The following is an 11,828-nucleotide window of genomic DNA, read 5'->3' as shown; positions in this document are numbered from 1 at the left end:
CCTAATGAGCTACCTAACTTGCGTGAGCGAATTAAGCAGGGTGCCGTACAGCACCCGCTTAAGTGTCCCAGTCGCTCACTTGTCAACAATAAAACTAAATCGGGGAGGCGCACCCCTTGTTACAATTAAAACTATCGAAGTTCTTATACCTTATTAGGCTGCCACGCCTCAGTCGCTGTATGCCAGCTGGTACCTGTCCACCATTTAACAGCGCTTGGAGCTAGTTTGGATGGTGGCCAGCCATTATCTCAAGGAAGGATTCCTACAACAGAGCTTAGGAGTCATTATTACATTACACAACCCTTAAAATTAACATGACGTTTGAACATAGCAACCTCATCGAGGAACTCCCACACAGTCTGACAATGCAGCTCTCGCCACATTGACTCGCCGTTTGTGAGCAGCCAAGTTTCCCCCCGACCTCTAAGTTCCAGGGTGGCTCGATTTCTGCCCCCCCAAGAGCAGGGCAGTCGAACATCATATGCACATTTGACTGGACCTCCCTGCAGACACACAACTCATCAGCCACCAGGCGAAACCGAAACAGACATTGGTTCAGGTTTACATGGTTGGTGAGCACCTGGGCACCCGACGCCCTTAAAATCCCCCCCAGATCCTGTATAAAACTATACAATGATCTTCCCTTAGTCGTGGTGTGCCATTCAAGCTGCCATGTTTCCATCGCGAGGCTCCATAGCTTCTTCCGCAGATGGGAGATGGGCAAACTTTATGAAATTTTGTTCCGGTGCATTGTGATCACCGTTCCACTCCGGTTCTGGCCCGGCTCAAAACCGCATCCCAAATGCCTTGGCTTCCCGACCTCTTCGCAACTTCCACATGACTGCTAGAACTTTCACCACTAAATCGATTGGGAGAGCCTTTCCCAATACAGTAGTAGCCTCTTAGGAGGTTGTTTTAAATACATCAGTGCATACTATCATGGCTCTACGCTGGGCACTCCTTAAATTTTGAAGCAGTGCTCTATTTCTTTCCAACCTATGCGCCCAAACTGGCGCCATGTATGTGATCATATTTTCGAAAAACAGTTTCAACTTTCACAAAACTAAAATGGTAAAGTGATGTGTGTTGTAATAAAAAGTATTGTGTGTTGCTGCTGATATCTAGACACAATGGCAGATTTTGTTCTAATCCATAATTAGAATGGACATTCTTTATAATTTAGCAAATATCAAGATGTATCTACAAGTTCAAATTACTATTTACTCTTTAAATGAAAATATTCCTTTATATAACAACAGTTGCTGTTTAAATGGCCTCAGCATAGTTAGAATAAGATGGAATTGCCAAGCATATACAAATCAGTGTTAAAATAATCAAGATGAATGAAATGGTGAAATTAAAAATATAAAATGAATTAACTGTGTAAACACCATTTATTCCACTTAAAAATAATGTTACATTCCAAATTTCATCATCAATATTAAACCTATTCTCTTATTTACACAATGCCAAATCCAGTTCTCACTTAAGTGATAATTGACAAGCCTTGAAATAGTACTGTATTCCTGTGCTTATCGAGGTATTATTTGAATATAGTTTAATTGTGTAATTAATAAATCTTATGTTAAAACAAAATATATTAAAAGATGCAAGAACACTTACTAGTATGAAGAGCTTTTAAAGTATTATTTCATCTTCAGCATCAAATTATTAGAAATCACACGTATAGCTGTGCGTATCTTTGTCAATATTAAAAATTCCTTCTTCTACCAAGGTATTTTCATACCATGGAATAAAATTTCAGTATGAGAAGGATTTTTTAATACTGCCTAAGATACCATATGGATGTTTAATTTCTAATAATTTGGTACTGAAGATGTTGTAATACATAATCGTGGTAGAAGAAGGAATTTTTAATATTGCCAAAGATACACACACCTATACGTGTGATTTCTAATAATTTAACCCTGAAGATGGAATAATACTTCAAAAGCACTCCATATCAGTAAGTGTTCATGCCTCTTACTACAGAGAATTAGGTTTTGCAAGCATGCACTGATCAGTATTTATAAATATATCTACACTGTAGCATAAAATGTGAAATATTAATATATATTTTACTAAATCTAATGTCCTGGTATCCAAATTAATGTTGCCCAAAATGAAAAATCACTGATTTCTGTTGTAAGTAGAATTATTCAATGTAACTTCCATTTATGTAAAACAGGTTTAAAATCCCATACGTCTGGATGTGACATGTGAGTTATATTACTAAAATCACTAGTGCTCCATTTAAATACTGGTAACGCTCCACCTGTTCCAGTACTTGGTCCAGAAACAGCAATAAATTGTAGGTTAAGAAATAAACTGGAATTTGTTATCTTAGCATCTATTGCACCTGCTGGACGATGACCTTGCCCTTTAAATTGGTATGTACCATTTGAAGGATTTAAATCATCTCTTGCTGATATTGCTCCAGTTGCGCTATAAGGAGGATCACATTGGCAATGTGCAAATGGATCATGTTGATAATTATTTGATCGCATTAAACTCATAAAAGAATCCATATTGGTTACGTTTGCTTGATCACGTTCAAAAATTTTAGCTCTAGGTGCATTATCATGTGAGAACCAGTTACCTAATTGTTTAAATTTTTCTTCATATCCTGTAAGTTCATATATGTCCTTGTAATATGGAATGTTGTAACTGCTCCAATAACCTTTATCTATTAATACTTGTGTTAAATCACTTGTTACAACTTTATTTGGTATTTGTTCCAATACCCAAAATGCACCAGTAGTTGGTGGATTTCCTGGTTTAAACTTTTTATAATCTAAAATCATCCACTGATTGTTATAAGTACCACTATTATATAATTTAAAAATATTGCTCCATGATTCTCCATCAGATGCAAGCCTATTGGCTATTACTGAACGTATACTTTCCCATACAATGTTATCAGTTGTTATAGTACTCCATAGACTTTTATTAAATATCTGATTGGTTGTCTCTGTTGTTGCAAGCCCAGAAGCAATTAAGTAGTAGTCATCTACTGATGCTACTGATCCAGGATATGATGGAAATGATACTTGGCTGCCTGGTATTTTTTCAGATGAATTTGGAGATTTCTTATAATTTAACATATATTTCTTTTGTATTCTAAGCATACTGCAATAATTAGACCATGTGTCATGTCCAAAATAAATGTCCTTATATCCAGGCAATATTTTAATTAGAACTGAACAGTGGCCGTTACCTGTAACAAAAGTTAAAAAAGTATACATAATTGCTTTAATTACAACAATGTTTATAATTGTTCAATCACTATTTTTATAAAGTGTTTTTTTTTAGATTGTAAAATTAATAGTTTTATGAACTATTCAGCTTCTCTTAAACAGTTTTTAATATATTAATTAGTTGTGGATTTCCACTCTACACATGTCATTTGTGTTCTTAAGTACATTTTTGATTGTAGGTATTGTAATTAAAAAATTAAATTATTCCCTGTTACTTCTGAAATAGTCAACAGTAGTCTGTTAATCAGAATTTTTAAATTCAATTTTTAGATGTTCTGGAAAATTTGAGACAAACAGCTCCATTTTTTACTTGCTTGTAAAAAGTAAAGGAAATTTAGTCATTGCAAAAAATTTCGGTTTTCAGATTTCAACAGAAATATTCATTTTGACCATCCCTGAATAGTTTTGGCATGATGTCTGTATGTACATATGTATCTCAAAAAAGATTAGCCATAGAATGTCGAAATTCTATATTTAGGACTGATGTAACATCAAGTTGTGCACCTCCCTTTTTGATTCCAATTGACTGGGCCAAAAATGTGTATACAGTCAGATCTCTAAATAAAGCGAGGTTTCAATTTTGAAACATTTGGATTTTGAACTTTTTCTTAATTGCAGTAATAAGCCCTCATCGAGAGCTTTTCAACGATATCGTAAGTGGTACTTATTTTCATTGGTACCAGAGTTATAGCCAAATAAAATTTTAATAATGGAATATTTGGCTTACAAGGGGAAGGAACTTCGGTTCGAATCAGATTTCATACACATATTTTTTTTTTAACCTTTTTTCTGATTTAAATATATTGATTTATTAATAATTATTACTGATTGTAAAAAAAAAATTAACAATAAATAATATTCAATAATAACAATACAAAAAAATATATAAAAAAAAATCAGAACTTATGAAATAAAATGTTATGTACTTTTCATTTTAATTCAAAATTTTTTACATTCAGAGGTTAATAAATCAATATATTTAAATTAAAAAAAAAAAAAGTTAAAAGAAATATATATATACATAGTTGGATTCGAACCGAAGTGTGCATGGTTATGGATCCAACACTTCTAACTTACACCACATTATATATATATTGAGCGACATGAAGCAAAATTAATATAAAATGCTAAGGAAATTTTCAGGGCCATCTTTTTGAGTGCACTTGAATATTGCGTGTTAGTATTTTGCGATGAAGACACGTAAGCAATATTCACACACACTATACTTATTCACACAATATTTATTTTATTCACACACGCAATATGGTTCAAATTGGTGACCCGAAGCCCGTGCCTTCGCCTTGTTAGCTACAATAATATGGATGTTTGGTGCCTTATACTGATTTAACTTTTTATATAAAAAGGTCACTTATTTTCCTTCAGAATTAAAAATAATTTGCTTATGAAAAACAATTGTAAAATTAATAATTATATAAATATTAGATGTTAATAAAAACTAATATTTTAGCAATTGTGTAACTAACTGTCAACTTATTAAACAATTGGAGGATTGCATCTCGTTTCCAAATGAAATAAGTTTAAATGAAGTCCAGCAAAAAATCTGTGTTTGTATTTTAATAGGCATACAAAGAAGTTATGTGGTGTCCACATCAGATTTTTTAGAACAATGAAAGCATACATTGATTGGTTATGTGATGTCAAGGACTATCATTATCTTGGCGACGTATTCCTAGAGTAGAAAGCACCTCCTTCAAGATGGATGTTGTAACATTGAATCTGCTACTGTTTATTAAAAGTGACATCATAATATCATTAATAAAAATAAAATTAAAAAAGAAGAAATAATTGAGATCATAATATGGATCCTGGAAAAGCATTAATAATGAGGAAAGTGTAAACAAGGTATAGCCCATAAACTATAAATGTCTAGTCATAAATGGACCATCAAATGAGTCCAACAAACCTATCCAAAAGAATGCTGCTTCCTTAGGACATGAAGCGATCTTCTGGAGGTAAGGTATTTTTATCTAGATTGGGGTAGTTCATTACTAATCCAGTGACTAAAAGTCACTAAAAGATAATTTTTTTTACAGACAAGTTCAGGATTTCTTGAGGAAACTTCTCATCTATTCCCAGACTTATATGATGTACGTTAATTTCAAACTGAGCTATAAGCCTTTAAACTAGACCTTCACTAGTTGGAAAATCGAGTGTAACTAGGTAGTTTTATTCCACCACTACTCTATGTGTATATGATACATAAATAAATTTGACTGAGAAATTCTGCCATAATTTTCATCAATTGTATAAGGACTGGAGTGATGAAGAATAACATAGACCTGAACAATAAATTATATTACAATTGTAATTGTAACTGTATTGTTCTTGAAAAAATAAATTATAGAAAATATAGCTGGAACACGTGTGGTGATTTGAAAGTTATAGCTATTTTAATAGGCATGGAGTTAGACAGTTCGGCAAATGGGACAGTCGAGCTAGGGATAAACATTAAACATTATGTTAACAAAATGTGGGAAAGATGAGACAACTTAACTCCAAATGAGAAAAATATTCATTCAGCTCTTAGATGAACCCAAAAAAATATTTTTACCCCCTCTCCATATCAAACAAGGACTAACGAAAAATTTTGTAAAAGCAATGAAGAAGGATAGTCCTGGATTTTTGTACATCAAGCAGAAATTTCCGAATGTAAGTGAAGGAAAAATTAAAGAAGGAATATTTGTTCATCCTCAAATAAGAAAGTTGGTCAAAGATGATGTATTTAATTCAATGTTAAATAACGTAGAAAGTGCAGCTTGGGCTTCATTTAATGACGTTTAAAAAAATTTTCTCGGCAAACAAAACACCGACAATTAGCATGATATTGTTAATCAACTTCTTACTTCATACAGTATACATACAGAAGTATGTTATGCAATATGTCTTTGAAAATACATTTCTTCCACTCACATCTGGATTTTTTCCCAGACAATCTCGGAGTTGTAAGTGACAATGTGACAGATCTGTAATGTATGCCAAAAGCAATTAAAGAAATGGTATCACACTTAGAGGAACATTGAAAAAAGTTTTTTTGGTTTATCAGTGTAATTCTTCACCTAGAAATTGAACACAACACACCAATCTTCTGTGGAAGTAGTAGAGGTTGTAAATGGATGATGTAAGGATTGTTGGAGCTCCAGTAGTGATTATTACAACAATTAACATAATCACTCAAATGAAACCAAGCTTCATCTGTAAAAAGTACATTATCCAACACTTTAATGCTCTTCCGAACAAACTGATTAAATCACTGACAGTAGTGGATCCTAGCAGCATAATCAAACTGGGTGCAATTCATGTGATACATGAATTCGATGTGGCATTAAATTAACTAGCCGGATAGCTTTAAAGATACGATACAGAAATATTCCTTTTTGTTCTGCAAGTTTTTGTAATGATTTGATAGGTGAGTTTAAAAAGCTTATCCTAACATCTTCCATTGTTTTGTCATTAAGTAGTGAACATTTCTGGCTAGAACTCTGATTGTAAACAAAACCTGTTCTCTATATATTTCTTTATCAAGTGATGAATTGAAGATTTATTTAATACTTTGTTTCCCGGGAATCGCGATTGCAAAGCTTCTTGGCAAAAAACAAAAGATTTAGTTATTAAATAATTATCCATAATAAAAATCCTTTCTTTCATGTTTAAAACCATTTCTAATTAACAAAAAACACTGATAAACAAAAATAACTAACTGTTCACAAAAAATAAATATAAAATCAATCAGCTGATTATAAACAACAATAGGTAGGTAGTGCTGCCAAGCTCTTCATCTGAAATTATTGTATTAACTTTTCTAAAAAGTGTTTTGCTTGGGTTGCATTTTAAAACAAACACCCAGTATATTGGTACTGGTTAATATTTTCAGATATAAAAAGTTAATTTTTTAATCAAATATTGTACTAATCAGCAATATTAGTGTGTTACTGTTAAAACATTAAAATGGTTTTACCGTTAAATACCAGTGATATTTTTTTTTAAAAGTGTGCCAAGATTTCTTGTTTTTTTTTTAATACAAACATTTTGATATAGTAAATATGATTTTTAATTATCTATGGTTGTAAATCCCAGGTAAAATTTAATATTCTCTCTCCCATTTTCTTGTAGATAAAAATAAAATCAAAGGAAATTATTTTTAAATTAATTCAATACGCTATTTTAACATGTTGATTCTAAACTAAACACCTGTTTATTTTTAATTTTTTTAAATATTTGATAGTTAAAATAACAAAAATTCATTACAACTAATATTATTAACAACTGGACAAATCTTTATTCTTGATTTAGACAAATGTTTGTAAGTTTTCATAATGATTTTACTGTGTAAATATATTGGTTGTAATTAGCTGTAAATTTGATACATTTAAATGTGGTTGTTTAAACTTATCAAAATGTAAATTAAATCTTAAGTAAGTATAATTACATACCAACAATTTCTTCACCTCCAAGTGCTTCACGGAGATCCAAAACATCAGCGTAAATATTCAGCCACATTATGTCCATCCATGTAAGTTGATTATCTTGTATCAAACTATTACATCCATCTAATATACCCTCCACTTGAGTATAATATAATTTCACTTGGTGCCAGTAAGGATCTGATGAATATTTTTGTATATTTTCTTTCACCCATTTTGTATTTTGTAATATAAATGTATTAATTGCAGTACAGTTTGTTTCAGTATCTGTACAAACATTTTTTACTGTATTGTACCAATGACTGTATATTAATTCAGAAGTAGTTAAACCTTCAATATATCCTGCAAAATAAGCTTGATATTCATTAGATAGATTTGGATTTGTCTCTATCTCCAAGTAACCAAAACCAGTTTTATTGATTTCATTTTTGTACAATGCCCTGACAAGCCAGTGTTTATTTTCAGAAAGTTTTAACCAATCACCATCTTTAGAAATTTTAATTGATTTGGAATAATATCCATTACATACAGAAGTAATTGTAACGCAAAGATAAAAAATAAAATTTATTGAAAAAATTAAATTACTCATTTTTTAAACATATATAACCTGTTTGTAACACAATAAAAATAACTTGTAAATTATTTTTTAATAATTTTTACACATATTTACTGTGCTTTCTTTTTTTGCACGTAAGAAAATTAAATCTCATATAACAATACAATTTCACATTTTACTGATTACAACTGAAAGTAAATTTTAGTATTGTTTATTTCTATGTTGTGTGTTATCAGCATTATATAGTCTTTAATCTGGATGACTGACAATAACTAGTTCAAAGTTTATAAAATGAGTTTATCTTATACTTATTAAATTAAATGAGTATGTGTATGTTCCTTGTTGTAATAACAAAAAGCAAATAAAAAAATAGTAAATAATTTTATTTATCTTTAATAAAGTTTAATTTCATTATTATTTCAGATCTATTGTTATTATGAAATTAGTTGTTTATCATACATGAACAAAAGGTCACTGAAGATAAGTAAAAGCTATGAATAGAACTGCTACTACAACGGCTATTTGTCAGACAAAAGGAAACACTCATGTATACATAAATAAGTAATGAATTAATTTTAGTGTATTTGTAATAATAATGTATGATATTAATTTCTATAAAACAGTAAATGGAATAGTAAGACTTATTTTATATGTTTTGAGGGGAAATGCCATTTCTCACGTATTGATAATAGTATTTTATACTCATTGTCTTAGGGAATAAAAATTTTACAGAAAAATTCCAGTTAGGAGATATGCTTCCAGAAGATTTTTTTGAAAGGTATTAACAAGTCCTTCATCAGCAGCACTGCAGGTGGAGCTATTTTTATAGCATTCATATTCAAGGGCTAGCAAATTTTTTCTGTATAAATGATCGATTTGACAGTTCACCATTATTTTATACATGAATTTGTTTACAATTTTAGTATACAATCTCCCTCTGTGAATCTTGAGACCTTGCTGATGGTGAGTGGGCTTGAGTGCTCAGTGACACAGAGTAGCCAGACCGAAGGTGCAACCATATCGGAGAGGTATCTGTTGAGAACCAGACTAAGGAATGATTCTTGAAAGAGAGCAGCAGCTCTATCAGTACTTGTTAAGGACGTACGTCAGGAGGATTTAAGTGGCCATATCAACATCAGTCAATCTACTGATTACTACCCAGCTTCCCAAGCAATGGAAAACTACAGCTGCTTTTTTTTTCCAAGAAAATGTAGCTTTCTGCATTTTCATGTAACAAAGATGGAGGTGCCTTCCTTGGTAAAATATTCAAAGGTAAACTAGTCACTGTTTGGGTGGGGACTACTAAGAGTCAACAGAAAATAAAAAAATAACATTTTAAAAGTTGGAGCGTGGAATGTTAGAAGTCTAAAAAGGTTGGTAGGGAGGTTACAAAATTTAGAGGGAAATGGGTAGGTTAAATGTATATGTGGTAGGAATTAGTGAGGTTCGGTGGGAAGAGGAAAATTACTTTTGGTCAGGTGATTTTAGAATAATTAACTCCATGTCAAATAAAGGGTAAGTAGGAGTAGGTTTTGTAATAAACAAGAAGATAAGGAAGTGAGCAGAGTATTGCACAGAGCTTAGCAGTAAAATCATTGTAATCAGGATAAAATCAAAACCTAAGCCGACAATGAATGTTAAGATCTATATCCTACAAGTCCACACGATGATGATGAGGTAGAATGTGTATACAAAGAAATTGATGAACCAGTTAAATACATAAAAGGGATGAAAATTTAATAACAGCTGGAAATTGGAATGGAAGCATTGGAAAAGACAAGGAAGGAAATATTGTGGGTGAATACGAGCCGGGCAAAAGGAATGAAAGAAGAGACCGACTTATTGAGTTTTGCACAAAGTATAATTTAATAATAGCCAATACCCAGTTTAAAAATCATAATAGAAGAATATACACTTGGAAAAAGCCAGGCGATACTGTAAGGTATTGAATATATTATATCATGCTTAAGCAAAGATTTAGAAATCAACTTATCGACTGCAAAGCATATCCAGGAGCAGGCATTGATAACAACCATAATTTAGTGATAATGAAATGTAGATTGAGGTTTAAAAACCTAAAGAAAAGGTGTCAGATGTATCAGTGGAATTTAAAAAAGCTTGAGGAAGAGGAGTAAAAAAGATTTTTGAGGAGGACATCACAAGAGGTCCGAATAAAAAAAGATAAGGTAAAAAATATAGAAGAAGAATGGGGAATTTTAACATGCTTTGTTAAAAAGGAAATTCTTAAACCAGCAAAAGCGAACTTAGGTGGAACAAAGAGAATTGGTAGAAAATCTTGGATATCAGAGGATATGTTGCAGCTGATGGATGAACTTAGAATGTATAAGAATGCTAGTGATGAATATGGTAGAAGAAACTATCAACAATTAAGAAATACTAAAAACAGGAAGTGCAAATTAGTAAGAGAAAAGTGGATTAAAGAAAAGTGTTCAGAAGTGGAAAGAGAAATGATCATTGGTGAAATAGACAGAACATACAGGAAAGTTAAGGAGAATTTTGTGATACATAAGTTAAATCTAATATTGCGTTAAATAAAGATGGTAAATCGATTTATAACATGAAAGAAAAGGTTGATAGGTGGGTGGAATATATTGAATAATTATTCAGCATTTTCCACCCCTTTGTATAATTATAAAAAGGAAATGAATTAGAAACTGGTATTATAGAGAAAGTCGAAGAGGATGAAAGGGAGATACAATACTGATATCTGAATTTAATAGAGCATTAAAGGATTTGAATGGCAGAAAGGCTCCTAGAATAGACAGAATACCTGCAGAATTACTGCACAGTGCAGGTGAGGAAGCGATAGATAGATTATACAAACTGGTGTAAAATATTTATGAAGAAGGTGAAGTTCCATCAAACTTCAAAAAGAGTGTTATTATCATAATACCAAAGGAAGCAGTAGCAGAAAAATGTGAAGAATACAGAACTATTAGCTTAACTAGTCATGCTTCAAATATCTTAACTAGGATTCTGTACAGAAGAATTGAGCGGAGAGTGGAAAAATTGTTAGGAGAAGACCAGTTTGGTTTCAGAAAAAGTATAGGGACAAAGGAAGCAATTTTAGCATTCAGATTAATAATAGAAGGAAAATTAAAAAAAAAAAACAAACTAACATACATAGCATTTATAGACTTAGAAGAGGCATTTGATAATGTAGACTGGAATAAAATGTTGGGCATTATAAAAAATTTAGGGTTCAAATATAGAAACAGAAGAACAACTGCAAACATTTACAGGAACCAAACTACAACAGTAATAATCGAAGAGCATAAGAAAGAAGCAGTAATAAAAAAGGGAGTCTGACAAGGATGTTCTCTATTCCCGTTACTTTTTAAACTTTATGTAGAACTAGCAATTAATGATGTTAAAGAACAATTTAGATCTGGAGTAACAGTGCAAGGTGAAAAGATAAAGATGCTACGACTTGCTGATGATACAGTAATTCTAACAAAGAGTAAAAAGATTTAGAAGAAACAATGAATGGCATGGATGAAGTCCTTCACAAGAACTACCACATAAAAAGAAACAAGAACAAAATGAAAGTAA

General features: G+C 31.5%; 1 protein-coding gene across 1 annotated transcript; it reads right to left on the bottom strand.

The window, feature by feature from the left end:
- Nucleotides 1–1,375: 1,375 nt before the first annotated feature.
- On the bottom strand, nt 1,376–8,510 carry LOC142326783 (putative phospholipase B-like 2). The gene is made up of 2 exons (XM_075369484.1): nt 7,709–8,510; nt 1,376–3,217 (listed from the first exon to the last, which is right to left on the bottom strand). Exons 1-2 carry the CDS (start codon nt 8,286–8,288, stop codon nt 2,160–2,162), a joined length of 1,638 nt encoding a protein of 545 aa, XP_075225599.1. The 5' UTR covers nt 8,289–8,510; the 3' UTR covers nt 1,376–2,159.
- Between the last annotated feature and the right edge of the window lie 3,318 nt (nt 8,511–11,828).

The sequence above is a fragment of the Lycorma delicatula genome, chromosome 6 (genome assembly GCF_047948215.1).
Source record: "Lycorma delicatula isolate Av1 chromosome 6, ASM4794821v1, whole genome shotgun sequence".
NCBI lineage: Eukaryota > Metazoa > Arthropoda > Insecta > Hemiptera > Fulgoridae > Lycorma > Lycorma delicatula.
The sequence above is the reverse complement of the archived record's forward strand: the minus strand, read 5'-3'. Positions and strand labels throughout refer to the sequence as shown.

Excerpts from the sequence above, each read along its gene's own strand:
- LOC142326783 (XM_075369484.1), bottom strand. The coding sequence starts at position 8,288 with ATGAGTAATTTAATTTTTTCAATAAATTTTATTTTTTATCTTTGCGTT. Across the intron at positions 3,218-7,708 it reads TGGAGGTGAAGAAATTGTTG|GTAACGGCCACTGTTCAGTT; the intron begins GTATGTAATTAT and ends CTTTTGTTACAG.